The following is a 15,652-nucleotide window of genomic DNA, read 5'->3' as shown; positions in this document are numbered from 1 at the left end:
CTGTTCTATCCGGTTGCTGTTTAGATCCACGCGGCAGAAAATGAATTCAACTCTCTCCTGCGGCTGGATCACCCCAACCTGGTGCACTATATGGCGATCAGCTCCACAGAGAAGGACGACTGCCTCACGGTCAACCTGCTGGTGGAGCACGTAGCCGGCGTCAACTTGAACCAAAGCCTCGTCGCCCAAACCCCGGTCCCCCTGGACAAACTCTGCCATTACACCGCCCAGCTGCTGGCCGCCCTCGACTACCTTCACTCCAACTCTGTGGTGCACAAACTGCTGGGGGCCTCCAGCGTGCTGCTGGACTCAGAGGGGAACATCCGTCTGACTGATTACAGTTTATCAAAGCGGTTCGCTGACATCTGCAAGGAGGATATTTTCGAGCAACCTCACGTGCGCTTCTCGGACGACACGGCGCTGCCCACCAAAACGGGCAAGAAGGGGGACGTGTGGAACCTGGGGCTGATGCTGCTGGCTTTGAGTCAGGGCAAAGAGGTGAAGGAGTATCCAGTGACGGTGCCGGCCAGCCTCCCTGCTGACTTCCAGGACTTCCTCCATAAGTACGTACAGACTTGATGCCTCTTCGGTTTCCGACAACATAAGCATAAGCTATCAAAAATATCTTGCAAAAAGCCAGTTTATCTCAGAGACGTTATTAGATATGAGCAAAGAATCATCAGTTCTTCTCAGCACATGTTTTTTTAAAAGAACTTGAACAGAGGTGGTTTTAAAAGGTTTGGATCAGGTCACTCTGTCTCTTTGAGAACTCCAGGATCACCTGTTCTTCTTTCTACCGAAGGTCATTTTTAATAAACACCGGCTGTTTGGGTGGAGTTATTTTTCAGAGTAAGTTTAAAGCTCATCAGTCACTTTCCTGTTGGTGTTAGAAGATGGATAATTAGGGATATATGATCAGGACATCCCCAGACAGCAGTTGAAAGTGTTCAGTCATGTCTACTGGTATTCATCTGTAATGTAGTACAGTTACTGTTTCATTGTGTAAATTGTGCTCAAATACAACTAATAGTACAGTTGTTTGAACAATAATAAATGTACAGTCCTTATGTCTTAGCTGAGTAACCAAAATGTTGAATTGTGTTGTCAACAGCAGGCATTTGATTACATTTACCTGTTTCTACATTCATGTTGCATTTCTTAAATATATAGTTATGATACGACAACGAATACATGGGTATAGAAGGCAATTTTATTTCTATTTAAATCAACTTCTTACAGAAATACAGATAACAATGTTTGATTATTGATTGAAATTGATGGAATATTTAGTTGTGATTTTATGAATAGGAGGCAGATTACGTGATGCAAGTTGTACCCAAGTAAAAAAATATGTATTTGAAAACACTATACATGAAAGAACCTGTGTATTTTGTAAAATTACGTCAGTGTTAGCTTTTTGGAGGAAAAACAATTCTTTTGCAGCCACAACCTATGAAACAGAGTTGTACATTGAAGCTCTTTATCAATAAATACAAAGTATATTAAAGTTTTGATATGTATAGCATAAATATATATCATAGTTCATAAGCTGCATTATTGTAATTTAATAGAATATTCATGTTTTCTGTCTCCAAAAAAAGCCTGATTTGGCGAAAATGGCTCACTTGATTGTTTTGTTTGACCACCGATCAAACTTCCCATATTTATCTTTATCCCAGTAGCATAGGAGAAATATGTAGAGGACCAGCTAATTCTTTATTTATTTAGGAGGTATGGTTCAGTGTTTGACTTTTTAGAAATGTCTGTAAATTATACAATTTCTGTCAAATTACTAGATTACACAAATCCTGTTCTCAGGAAATTCAATTTTAAGAGCCATGCTTCATACTTGTTCAGATCTGATTGGATGATAAACTTTGAAGGCCTCAAATGTGCGTTTGAGTCTGATGGGATCTCATAGTTACCTATAGATATAAATGACCTATAATTAATGACAAGTCACCCTCTTATCCTCATTCCAAAATGTGTTTTAGTTTAGAGGAACCTGGCAAATCGCATCAAGTTTTGTCACTGCTCCTAAAAGAAGTGTATCTTGTAGTCTGGAATCTAAATTCCAGTTTTTCTTCATTTAGTGGAACTTTTAATTCATAGATGAATCATTATAACTTTTTTTCATTTGGAAACTGCTTATTTGAATAACTATCGCATAAATCCATGTTTCTGCTAGATGATGTTTGTGATGCATAGACATGAATGAGGAAGCGTTGCTTGTTAGGGAGGTAAGATATACCTGAAAATGACTGCCAGGATGTATTGATGTGTCAAGGAGGAACTTTGAAGACTATATACTTGGTGAGAAGTTCCCACGATGAAAGTAGGATATCGTGAAGAGCTCATGTCAGGTCATACAACGCAACAGCATTTGAGTATCTAAAAAGAAGAAGCAGTATTTGCTAATTAATAATCCACTTTTTAATAAATAGCTCAAGAAAACTAACCAGACTTTAGTCGACTAGCATTAATTGGACTTCTACAGAAAACAACAGCCTTCCTGGATGTGTTAAAAGTGACTTTTATCAATAACAGACTTTTATTTCATCTGCATGTTTTCTCTTATAGGTGATAACATTGTTTGTTTCTTGTGTTTTTTGTTTGACAGGGTTGTTGAAATGTAAATGCACTGATGCAAACTAAACATGCAAAAACATGTGAACATGTTTTCTGTTCTTCCTTTGCTGTCTCGGAATTAGGAATAGTTTTCAGAATCAGCTGTCTTATCGTGGGCTTTTTGTTCCAGGTGCGTGTGCCTCAACGACGCTGATCGCTGGACCACTCAGCAGCTGTTGGACCACTCGTTCCTCAAACCCCCTTCACCTAAAACCCTGCCGCAGTACCAGGACAACAGCCCAGAAGGTAGTGTGTTGTAAATGGAGTCCACATTGTTTACCAACTGCAGCCGTGTGACCTTGAATTAGATTGCGCAGTATATTGATTAATACTGATCAATGGATAAATGGATCATATAGCTGTTCAAAACATACCAACACCTAGAAATGATGTGCAAAGTTTATGCAATGCCATGTTTGTACAGCAGGTGACAGCACTGATTCACAGCCCAATCTGCCCCTAATCCTCTGACCAGAGTTTTGTTTGATTGGCCATTATTATTATGTGGTGGCACATAATGCACCATCTTCTAGTACAAAGTTAAGATAGATTCAAACACTTTATGATAAATATATTTCCAGTTGCGTCTTTAAACGAAATGAGGTCACTTAAAAAACTACAAATATCTGTTTCCTGCTTTTGTGAACCATTAAGAGTTACCTTGCAGTTACCAACATTAAAGAAGCCCTTATCATTGAAATGGTTTTCACGTTGCTTGTTTTTTTCCCCCAGATCTTGCAGTGGACTTTGCATCATCAGTTATTCCACAGAGTCACATTCTCAACGCTCCTTTCAGTTCTGGGTTGCAGAGACAGTTTTCTCGCTATTTCGATGAATTTGAGGAGCTTCAGCTTCTTGGAAAAGGAGCCTTTGGTGCCGTCATTAAAGTGAGATGCAGTTTTTTTTTTTTTCATTATTTTGTCATTAAAAAAGAAAATGACATTCCAACAAATGCTCTCATCGGTTCTCTCTGCTGCTCCTTCAGGTTCAGAACAAACTGGATGGCTGTTACTACGCTGTGAAGCGCATCCAGGTCAATCCAGCCAGCAAGCAGTTCAGACGGATCAAGGGCGAGGTCACTCTGCTCTCGCGGCTGAACCACGAGAACATCGTCCGTTACTACAACGCGTGGATCGAGCGGCACGAGACGCCGTCGCTGGGCGCGCTGAGCAGCACCGACAGCTCGGAGCCTCAGAGCACGGCCGACAAGCCTCCTCAGGCCAGACAGCCGCCGCGGCGTCTCAACGCGCTCGGCCTCCCCGACAACGTGGAGGACGTGGCTCCGCCCCCGACCCTGTCCAGCTCTGTAGAGTGGTCCACCTCCATCGAGAGATCCTCCAGCGCCAAGTGCACCAGAAATCATTCCAGCGATGATGAAGACGATGATGAGGATGATGATGACGACGAGGAAGACGTATTCGGTGCCTCTTTTTTGTAAGTCACCTTTTCTTTTTTTTTTTCTATGTTACAGCTATGACGGAATCGGTGTTTATTATCATTGCTTGTTTTCATTGTAGGCCTTCAGATAGTGACTCTGGGAGTGGCATCATCTTTGATAACGGTGATGGAAGCACAGACGAGGTTGTGCAGGTAGGATTATTTTTTTGCTCGCACTCATTTGTAATTTTTTTCATGGTGGATAAAAACAAACTGCATTTCACTCCTGCAGGTCGAGCCGAGCAAAAGGCAGGCGACTGATGCCACGGAGAGCACTGACTCCGATCGACAGCATAACATAGCACATTATTTGTATATACAGGTAAGCATCTTGTTGCAGGCTTATATAAAGGCAGAAATACTTCTGTGTGCTTGTATCAATATTATTTTGACTAATGACATTTATTTGTATCAACATTTGCGTGTATTTGTTTTCATATATAATTCATGCTTTATTTTTATTTTTTTTATTCCTGACAGATGGAATACTGTGAAAAAAGCACTTTAAGAGACACAATTGATCACGGGCTGCACCACGATCACAATCGGTTATGGAGACTATTCAGAGAGATACTTGATGGCCTTACTTACATCCACGAGCAGGTACGGTTCAAATGCATCAATGCCATGAATAATATCTATAGAAGAAGCTGTGTTTTAGCTGATTGTGGCTTTCCCTTCTCTTAGGGCATGATACACAGGGACCTGAAGCCTGTCAACATCTTCCTCGACTCACAGGATCGGGTTAAAATTGGAGATTTTGGTCTGGCTACAGACCACCCAGCTAATGTGGTATGCTATATTTTACTGTGTCAAACAGTTTGCAGCTTCACCTCAACCACAAATCGAGTTTAACCTGTAGAAATGTTATCTCTCTCAGGCTGCTGGTAAATTTGAGATAGAGGACAGTGGCTCAGGAGCAATATCCAAACCAGACCCAACAGGTGTGTATAGTTTCCACATGGCTCAATGACTGTTTGATTTTTTATTTTTATTTTATAGCACTGTATTAATCCTCAGAGGGGAAATTGAACCATCGGTAGCAGCCACACAGAGCAGCACTCGGGGGCGGGGGGGGGGACACACAGGATTTTTTGGGATGTGGGAGGAAACTGGAATACCCGAAGCAAACCCACTCACACATGGGGAAAACAAGCACACTCCACACAGAAAGCCCCTGGGCCATATCTGAACCCATGACCTTGCAGCTTTTGCATGTGTGTTTCCAGGTAATATGACAGGCATGGTGGGCACTGCCCTGTATGTCAGTCCTGAGGTTCAAGGAAATACCAAAGCTACATACAACCAAGTAAGAATTTAACATTTATTAACATTATGAACGTTTCTTTTTTTTAACTTAATACTACATCGAGTGTTTATTTCCCTCCATTAGTTGTTTTTCTTCTTTTTTTTTTAATAGAAAGTTGACCTGTTCAGCCTGGGGATCATCCTGTTTGAGATGTCCTACCGGCCCATGACCACGGGGTCAGAGCGCATCACCGTCTTGAGCCAGCTACGTATGGTACGTCCTCCTTATGGAGGAGTTATTCTTTCACCTGTATTTCTTTTCTCTCAGTCGGATCATCTGTTTTCCCACCACAGGAGCCGATTCACTTCCCTGATGACTTTACTTCATATCAGCAAGGAACACAGGTGAGACTCTGCGCAGCCGCGTTGTTGGATGACAATGTTTTCCCCCCATAGGGAACTCTCACTATCATTTTCTATTTTACAGAAGAAAGTGATCGAGTGGCTGCTCAAGCACGACCCGGCCCTCCGTCCCACGGCTCAGGAGCTGCAGAAGAGCGAACTGCTGCCTCCTTCACAGATGATGGAGTCAGAGCTGCACGAAGTGCTGCACAACACCATGGCAAATGTCAACGCCAAGGCCTACCGCACCATGGTGGGACAGCTGTTTGCTCAGAACAACTCACCCGTCATGGATTACACTTATGACATCGACCTGCATAAGGTTAGTCTGCTCTCTGAGTGGATCTTACACAGTGGTCCGGGACAAACTGGGTGGAGATGTGCCAGCTATCCATGAGGCCGAGACATTATCTGCTCTGAGGTTGTTGATATTAGATTTGCATGTCACATGTCTTGATCTGCATGTCAATACTTTTGGTAATTCCGGTGTAGCCCTTACAACCCTGAACTGTATTGAAAATAGATAATATTTCCGTTTTTATTTCTATTTTACATCATGCCCGGTGGCAACAGGCCATAGTTCAGCAAGGAAGAACATAATTCTTGAAAATGTCACAAAATTCAACAACCAGAGATGCATATCACACAAATCCCAAAGCAAAAAGACATCGTCACGTACTTAGGAATTTATTTATTGCAAGTCATATTACTATTGCAATACTCGATAATATCTTGTGTCTTAGGCTTAACATGTACTGTGTTGCTCTTGAAGACATGCTTTGTGTTTGAAAAATATATAATATCTGTCTCTGTGTATTTTAACTGGAGCTGGACTTGAGAATTTCTCCATACAACCAGCCAGCAAGCAAAATCAAGACTACATATTGTGTCAATGACTAAATATTTGAACATCGACACAGTCTTCAGCATTTGATCTCTGTTTATGGCTACAAGTCGTAAGAAGTGGAGACACTCAGCTTTAGTTTGAGAGTATTTGCATCCCAATCAGGTGGAATTTATATGATCCCTCCACCTTTTTAGGGGTGCAGTAGTAGATGGACATTTGCTTCATCTGTTTCATGGCCAGGTGTTTGTTGCCAAATAACTTCATTTTTAAGGAACCGATGCAATGTCCATAGCTGATTCCAGTAAACAGATTAATGTATGGAGTCTGATGAGCTATAAAGAGTTGACACAATCAGTGAAACAAGGTTGAAAATGTCTGTTGATGTACATTTATGTATAATCCTGACTTTAGAAGATGTATATAATAAGCTAAATTATTCTAATCAGACTTCGTGTGATTGATTCAGCATCCTTGTAATCCGAGTTGTCCTGCAAAAGAATCAGAATTTCCCTTCTCTGCCAGTAGATGGCACTGCAGATACAGGAATAGTCCACTCTTTGCCCCCCCTTGCTGCTGTGCTCATCTGGGGTGCAAATCAGAAGGCCTGTTGGTGCTTAATCAATGTCTGCTGGTGCCTAACAGAGGCTGTTTGTTTGCTCTCCCTCCAGGGCAGCTTCAGCTTCAGCGGCGCCAAATTGCAGCAGTATGTGTACGAAACGATTACCAGGATCTTCAAGAAGCACGGTGGGTACACTCCCGCTTGTTTAGCGTGTGTGTGCGTGTGAACATGAGCCTTTGTTGACTCGACGCAGCGAAACCCACTTTGGACTCCTGACCCGCCATGAGCCCGTTTCGCGGACCCACAACATCTGCTCCGACGAGGGGCGGCTAAACAATGAGCGCACTGTTGGGCAGGTCAGGTTCTGTGCAGGTGTCAGTGTTGTTTCTGTGCACATTCCTGACGATGTCCAGCTGTTCTTGTTTGCTGATGTTCAGCTTGTCTCCGCCGGCATGCATCACTTGGCTCCGGGTGAGGGTTAAGTTGTCTTATGCAGATGTGGCGGTGATACGTGATGTTTGTGTTCAGGTGCGGTGCGCCTGCAGACACCGCTGCTGCTCCCGAGGAACAGGAAGCTGTACGACGGCAGCGAGCTGGCCTGCTTCATGGATCACAGTGGAATGCTGGTTACACTGCCCTATGACCTCCGCGTGCGTTTCACACACTGGCGCGCACACATACACCATGCGCCCAGGTGTGCGTGCCTGCACACGCATCGACGCATGAATTATACAACTATTTGCATGAGCACACGCAGCGTGAGGCTGCAATCAGCAGCCGGCTTCAGATCCTGCTACCTCAGGAAACCCTGAGGTCTAAATAGTTGTTTCCATACTGTGATTGATTACAGCTTGGTATGCACCGGCTGACTCACTGTCATTACACACGGGCTCCTGATGTCTCCACTCTGTTTTCACTTTAGATGGCGTTTGCCAGATTTGTTGCCCGTAATAATGTCACACATCTGAAGAGGTAAAGTAACCTGCGGTTCATTTAATTATTTTAAGATTGTTTTTATAATGATTATCAGGTTTTATGAAGGTATTCACATTAATGCTGTGGTTTCCAACTCGGTGTCCTGGACCTCTGATCACTGAGGCGCTCTGAGCCTCTTTCAAGGTTGTCAAATTTAGATATAGAGACATTAGACAAAACTCTGATAAAGATAGTAAATACAATTTTCTTGAATCTGGAGCAAACCTGGGAGCCTGCTCAGCTTTTAATATAAAAACTCCTGTTTATGTGTGGGTATGTCCGTGTTTGTATTCACTGTGATGTTTTTGGCAAATCTCAGTGATGCCTCCAGTAGTCGTACTCACCAACAGATTGAAATAAATTGCAAAAACAGATGAGTTTCTGTCCGCTTCCACATGAACTGTAGCCGAACAGATGCTCTTAAGTATATTTTCTAACATAACTTCCACTATAGTGCTGTGATATTTTGGATCAGTGTGTTGAGATTTTCACCAGCCCAGATTCATTGACCGGCTATGAAATGTGTTGGTGTCAAAACGGCAACAGGAATTCCTTTGTGTGCAGATAAAATGCAATAATCTGCAAGGATTATCTTGTGCAGTCGATTACATTATGTTTGGTTACAGCTGTGTAAACACTTCCATGTGACTTGCAAGCGTACAGAAACTTTGTTGTAAAGCTGAATTGGTCAGTGTGAAGATGGTAGCATTTACTCTTCACAAATGAACCAAACCCATGTAGCAGTCTTACCAGGGTTTCTTTAATGTAGACCAGGGGTGTCAAAGACTTTTGAATTCAGGGGCCACATGCGCATTTAATCATGAGTGAACCGGACCAGGGCCATATTAACCTTAAACTCAAACTTTTCAGTTTTTTTTCTTGTAGCATAGAGTATACATAATAAAGATGTCTATATGTTCACAAAACAAAATAATTACTATTGAAAAATTACTATAATCTCAACATAAAACGAATTTTAATGAAATTTTCTGCTCCAAAATACAGTGAAATGTCCTAACAACTTCCCCGATAGCTGTTGCATTATGCATATTTTTACAAACGCACTGTCGTTTCCACTATTTAATAAAAACAGCTAACTGCAATCAAGGAATGGAAAAGTGCTTATCATGCTGGGAAAAATGTTAGAAATACATCACAACCAATTGGCCTGATCGTATTTCTTTACTTTATTGAACACTTGTATATAAAGGTTACTCCCTGTTGGTATATCATTTTATCATACTGCGTTTGACCTACAGGCCTAATGTTTAACGTCCTTGATGTTGGCCAAACCTACTTGTCGTGTGGGATCAGTTACTAAACCTCATTTTGTCGTCTGGATCAGCGGTGAAAACTGACAGGAAACCCCAGTGATGGAAAAGCATTTTCAAAAGAACCTGAATATCAAACACTGCATGTTTCAACCCTGACATGATTCGTTTTTTCTGTATCTGTAGAAAAAAACCTTGATGCAGATTAGTATAACAAAGAGGAGTGTGTGTGTGTTCATTCCATGTCATTCAAGGTATAGCATCGAGCGTGTGTTCCGGCCCAGGAAGCTGGACCGAGCGCACCCGAGGGAGCTTCTGGAGTGCGCCTTTGACATCATCACGCCGGTCACCAACAGTCTGCTGCCAGACGCAGAGACCATTTACACCATCTCGGAAATGATCCAAGAATTCCCTGCACTCCAGGTCTCTCTCTCTCTCTCTCTCTCTCTCTCTCGCTCTCTCTCGCTCTCAGTGTGGGATGCATCTATTATCCTAATGCATTTTCCCACAAACACCATCGCCTCATCCTGAACTCATGTTATTTCCTCTTCTTCCCACTCACATTCCTGACATACCGAAGTCTGCGTTCGCTTGACAGATTTACACAGTATTTATTGTTTACATAGTAAATCTGTTTTGCGCAGCACTACTCACTTCCTTCCCTCCCTTCCAGCACCGTCCATTTCCTGTCCACATCTTTCCCGGCGCTGCGTCAGTTTCCAATCGCAGCTCTGTGCATGTGCCTCGTGAACCCAGTCAACCTCGAATCGCGCCTGTAGTTCATCCTCTCAGATTCTGATCTGCCCCGACACCCGGCTCTTTGTGCTAAAGCTTTTAACGATATATGAGTCAGATAGAATGAAATGACAGCCGGAAACAGCTGTCATTATTCACCGAAGTGCTCATTGTGTTGTCGGGCTCCTGTTTTCTTGACTGTAATTGCAGCTGAGAGGGTTTTACAGTATGTTTGTGACTGCAGGAAAGGAACTATCACGTCTACCTGAACCACACCAACTTGTTGAAGGCCATCCTGCTCCACAGCGGGGTCCCCGAGGACAAACTGAGCCAGGCGTCTAACATACTGTGCGATGCTATGGTCAGTGCAACTCACACATGCTGCCCACATCTCGGGTCTGTTCCTCATCTGCTGGGATGAATGTTTGCATATGATAGCAGTGGGAACATTTTATTGCCCTTCTCAATGGGCGTCTGATAGTAGGACAATGAGTGTACATATGTTGTCCGTATGTATCTTGATGTGTAACTGCATTTGTATGTGGATGACAAGATTAATGTGTGCCTAAAGGAACCTGTAAATGTCTGTCTTCACCTGAAGCTTAGTTGGCCTTCTCAGTTACGACAGAGAAGTGGTGTCCATAACTCTGGGATTTGTTTGCTCACGATGCTGACTGGCAGGTGCCCTTCGATCTGCACCCTGATCAACATTCCTAACACTAAGTCAAAATTAAATTCAGTTTTATTTTAGTAGCACCAAATACAACACGGTCATTCCAAGACACTTTAACGGAGGAAAAACCCAACAATTCCATGTGAGCAAGCAGAGGAGACCGTGGAAAGGAAAAACTCCCTTTTCAAAGGAAGAAACCTGCAAAACCAGATTCAGAGGTAGAGACTTTCTGCAGAACCAGAGTTATGGACAAATCTATAACGTGGTAGAAGAGTGGTTAAATAAATACTTAGACCGAGAATCTTGCATGGGGCAAAAGTGAAGATGGAAACATTTACATGTTTATGTAGGGATGCTCAAATCTCAGTATGCACGTCAAAAAAAATGTTCACACAATGAAAGTGTATGACACACTTAAGCATTTTGCTTAATCTTTGTCCACACATACAAAACTGTACACAGAATCTTAAGTAGGTGCACACAAAAAAATAGTCAATATGAATACACAAGTGAGGTGCACATTTTAGCACACACAAATCTCATTGCAGAAACTCTCAGCACACATTTTGCTACTATAATATCCTCATACATTTCTCTTTGTTCTTAGAGTGAAAAGCTGACCAAACGTGAGGTGGAAGCAAAGTTCTGCAACTTTTCACTGTCGACCAACAGCGTGAGTGTCCACCCGGTTCCTGTCGCCTCCGTGAAAGTGCCCACTCACCAGAGCTGCGCATATCTCGTGCTTCCAGCTGCAGACGCTGTACAAGTATATCGAGCAGAAGGGGAGTCTGCAGGAGCTGGGGCCACTGCTGACGTCCCTCACCAAACAGAAGACCGCCGCCACCCAGCTGGCCAAGCAGGGTCTGAAGGACCTGGAGGAGCTCACTGTGCTTCTGCGCAGACTGGGAGTGAAATTAAAGGTGATTCAGCCTCTTGGGTAAATTATACGTACATTGTTTGTTTTTATCCCCCGCCGTGGCTGATAGGCCCCGAAGGAGGATCTTGAAACAGTCTCCGTACGTACGTACGTACGTACGTACGTCCGTACGTCCGTTCGAACGTTTCTACCTATATCTCGGCAACCCCTGGGCCCACAGTGACCAAACTTCACATGTGGATACATCTCAGAGGGGGAAGGGATACTATGGTGACCTTGACCTAATTTGCATATTAAGTAGGTCACAGGGTCACGAAGTGCTTAAAAACACATTTTGGGCTCTGGAGGCCTAGGTTTTTGAGCTAGGGCTCTGAAATGTTATACACCCATGATACACACTCCAGGGATAACCTCCAGTACACCAAGTGACCTGACCTTGACCTTGAAGATTGGTAGGGTCTGAAGTTTGCTCGTCATGGTTGCACAATACATGTATTTTCATATAAACATTTCTCCTCATTTCTTAGCAGGTCCTGGGCCCACAGTCACCAAACCTCACACATGGACACTCCACCTGGGGAGAAGGGGCACCATGGTGACCATGACCTAATTTGCACATCAGGTCACAGGGTCACTAAGTGCATAAAAAACACCTTTTGGGCTCTGGAGACGTATTTTGACATAGCTTATGAAGAAGACCTTTCAGATTCTACATAATTATCTACTAGGACCCATGGAACACCCTCTAGTGTACCAAGTGTGCTGCCTTAGAGCTGGCTTTGTGAGAAAATATAAAGCCCTCCGGCGGGGCATTAGCCGAGCAACGGCCTTCTTGTTTCTTTTTCTTTTTATTTGTTAATACTGATTTATATCTTCAACAGGTGGTGGTCAACTTAGGTTTAGTATACAAAGTGCAACATCACTCCGGAGTCATCTTCCAGTTCGTGGCTTTCATCAAGAAGCGTAAGCGCACCGTGCCAGATATCGTGGCGGCTGGAGGACGCTACGATCACTTGGTGGGTTTGACTGTCATCTATGCACATTCCACATATCTCCAACAATAAATATACTGGCACAGAGTCACAAAGTCTGTGGCTCTGTTCTGAAAAATGTTGGCAGACCAATTCCCCTCCTCATATTCATGTATGTCAACCATATTTTTCCATCTCAAAGCGCTCCTCTGTCTGTATTTCATTATTTCCATATGAAGCAGTGTTGGAGATGCAGCCTGCTCGGTGTCCTCATGTGAGTTGTCCTCTGTTCGACTAGATCCTGGAATTTCGGGGGCCGGCGTCCACCGTGCCTGTCCCCAGTGCGGTGGGGGCCAGCGTGGCCCTGGACAAAATCTGCGCTGCGATGGCCAGCATGGAGGAGCCGGTGAGACAGACAGACGGAGACAGACGCAGACCCGCCGGGATTCAACATTCTTAATCATTATAATGAAGGCGCGAGCAGCAGGCAGAGTTTCATATTTAATGATGCCTTATTACAGCAGTTGGCTGCCACACAGCCACTTTTAGAAACGCGTTGATAACTGTGATCACTGGGGCCCTCGACTCCACCGAGTTATTTTTGGAAAAGTATCATTAGGTGTACTTCACATTTCAATTTTTGTACGTTTCCAAAGAGCATCACACACCCGACTCAATCAATCTGACAACCTTTATAAACCACCTGTCATGCAGTCAGTCTTACGTGGTACGTTACCAATTTGTTTATTACACTTGACATTGTTTCTGCTCATGTGGTCGTGTCTTCTGTCGTGTCAGCCGCCGGTGAGCTCCTGTGATGCCCTGGTGGTCCCGGTGGGTCACTCCTCCATGCCCAGAGCCATCAGTGTTGTCCAGAAGCTGTGGAGCACCGGCGTCGCCGCTGACATCGCCTACGACGTCTCACAGGTCAGCAGCCTGACTCAATGCAGCTAATGATTCCAAAGTCTTCTCCCCACTTTACTCCTGTTTACTCTTACTTTTTATTGCCGACGGATCTCAACAGCTGTTACCAACTTAATCTTATTGAAAAAAGATTTGTAAGTCGAGCATTCAAACAGAAAATCCTATTTTTGTGAGGCAAAGCATGTGTGGTGTTAAACCTTGAGGGCTTTCAATTTAGTTGTTTCAGCTTTTCAAAAAGGAATAGAAAGAACGTTTTCATCTCAAAGTCTCGAGACTGTGGAGTCATATGAAGTTTGCGTGTGAGGAGGATATCTAATCCATTCATTACTTCGATATCAGATTTGTTTCTTTCTTCCTGAATGCTTGAAGCACATTGTTTTTATTTGTATTTTTTTATTGAATTTATGAGAAAGTATGCTGAAACATCTTTTTCTAGTATGTGGCCTCCAAAAGGGCCGACAGCAGTAATGTAACACTCATCTGGAACACGCAGTACTGTAGTGCAGAGCACATAGATACAGCGATATGTTGATGAATCATGATAGATGTACCAAATTATTATGAATTTTTTTAAAAATTATTATTAATTTATGTCATGAGGGCTCAAAAGTGAAAACAAAATGATAAATGGACTATAAATGAATCGAATTGAACTTTGGCCAGTTGTTTAAAATTGGCTACCTAAAATAAGAATAAAGTCTCATATATGTCAATGCATAAGCAGATTAAATACAAACGGATACCCAGACTAGCTCAATATATCAACATGCCAAGTGAAGAAGAGTGAAATCGAAGCAGTTAGTTAAAAAAATAATAAATGGCGAACAGATCAAAACTGTTCATAGCTTGTATGTGTCTGGAAACATAGAGCCTTGTTGGACACCAATAGAAATACTTTGATCATTTCATTATTTTGATTTCATCATATTTTACTTACTGTGTTCATCAGCGATGTGTTAAATTGACTTGTTCTGCTATTTTGATTACATAACAATCTAGTCCGTGTCTTTTGTGAATGCTTCCTTTAACAAGTGGCTCTTTGTTAGCTGCCAGAGATCAAAAGTCGGTTTTGCCTGATTCCAGGTTACTAAAAATAGATCTAAAATGCACATGACACAGAAAACCACAATGAGACATTAACTAGAATCCACAACAGATCGGGGGGATTTGCCTCTCGCTTTGAGAGTGGGTATTTTCAGCAGCACGTTGCAGAATCAGAATTTGCGAAAGGGGGTCTGCAACCTTTTATACAAGTTACCTAAAAAAAGTTCTAAATTACTCCCTTCGTTAAAATGCAAAGCATGTTGTTTTGTATTATAGTTTGAAACACTGATGTTTCAGATCAAGAATGCAGGGTTGAATTTTTGCTGAGTCACTCTCCGTCTTGTGACCTGTGGACTTGTGAAGAGAAAACGATCTGCACGGAGGATGTCGGTGAGACAGGACTGGACACGCAGGGGTTCAAACAGAACTCGCAGGGGACTTTTCTTCACCTACTGATAATTATGTAACTGAGCCCTCATGTTTGTGTAAACTCAGTCACATTTCTGGGCAAACAATGAGATCCTCCGTGGAAAATGGGTGATTTCCTGAGCGCCCCCACTGCTCACCTCCTGTCCTGCAGTAACCTCTGTCCTCCTACAGAGGGCAACGCCTGACTTCCGTCCTCCGGGAAATAACCCCTGTTGGACTTATCGTTTCAGTATCAGAAATTGTAAATATGCAAGAGTGGGTGCTGTCCTCTGTTGCTGCATTTGAGCAAGGCGTATCTGAGCCAGAAGAGCAAAGTCGTGTCCGTAATGACTGACCCCGTGTTGGTGTTATGTTAGAAACACTTCTGCTGGAGATCCAGGCTGAGATCAGTCCCTTCAAAGAGAAGCTGTTTATCCAAAGTGTTGATGCCACGCCTCGCTCCCATTCTTCATGATTATGTGACAAACTCATGGCACGACTGTTTTTGTAAACTGGGATTGCCTTTTGCACACATTTCCAACTCCTCCTGTTTTTTCCTCCTCGACCCATTATGACCTATTGTTGTCTTAACTTTCCAGTTTTGCACTTCTCAGTAAGTGTTTGCCTTGATGGCCGTCATTGTTCCTCGTCTT

General features: G+C 43.0%; 1 protein-coding gene across 2 annotated transcripts in view; it reads left to right on the top strand.

The window, feature by feature from the left end:
- eif2ak4 (eukaryotic translation initiation factor 2 alpha kinase 4) overlaps positions 1–15,652 on the top strand; it is a 34,549-nt gene that overhangs the window by 5,774 nt on the left and 13,123 nt on the right. For both annotated transcript variants that reach the window (XM_080513498.1, XM_080513497.1), the window contains 23 exons: positions 25–563; positions 2,759–2,874; positions 3,361–3,515; positions 3,614–4,062; positions 4,146–4,218; positions 4,298–4,387; positions 4,546–4,668; positions 4,753–4,857; positions 4,946–5,009; positions 5,295–5,374; positions 5,486–5,587; positions 5,668–5,718; positions 5,801–6,037; positions 7,231–7,306; positions 7,650–7,771; positions 8,044–8,093; positions 9,622–9,790; positions 10,347–10,463; positions 11,383–11,448; positions 11,525–11,695; positions 12,534–12,668; positions 12,922–13,029; positions 13,422–13,550. In XM_080513498.1, the coding sequence (XP_080369624.1) occupies positions 25–563; positions 2,759–2,874; positions 3,361–3,515; positions 3,614–4,062; positions 4,146–4,218; positions 4,298–4,387; positions 4,546–4,668; positions 4,753–4,857; positions 4,946–5,009; positions 5,295–5,374; positions 5,486–5,587; positions 5,668–5,718; positions 5,801–6,037; positions 7,231–7,306; positions 7,650–7,771; positions 8,044–8,093; positions 9,622–9,790; positions 10,347–10,463; positions 11,383–11,448; positions 11,525–11,695; positions 12,534–12,668; positions 12,922–13,029; positions 13,422–13,550 (3,327 nt within the window). The remainder of the gene's footprint in view (positions 1–24; positions 564–2,758; positions 2,875–3,360; positions 3,516–3,613; positions 4,063–4,145; positions 4,219–4,297; positions 4,388–4,545; positions 4,669–4,752; positions 4,858–4,945; positions 5,010–5,294; positions 5,375–5,485; positions 5,588–5,667; positions 5,719–5,800; positions 6,038–7,230; positions 7,307–7,649; positions 7,772–8,043; positions 8,094–9,621; positions 9,791–10,346; positions 10,464–11,382; positions 11,449–11,524; positions 11,696–12,533; positions 12,669–12,921; positions 13,030–13,421; positions 13,551–15,652) is intronic.

The sequence above is a fragment of the Blennius ocellaris genome, assembly GCF_963422515.1.
Source record: "Blennius ocellaris genome assembly, chromosome: 17".
NCBI lineage: Eukaryota > Metazoa > Chordata > Actinopteri > Blenniiformes > Blenniidae > Blennius > Blennius ocellaris.
This window is presented reverse-complemented; position numbering and strand designations above follow the sequence as displayed.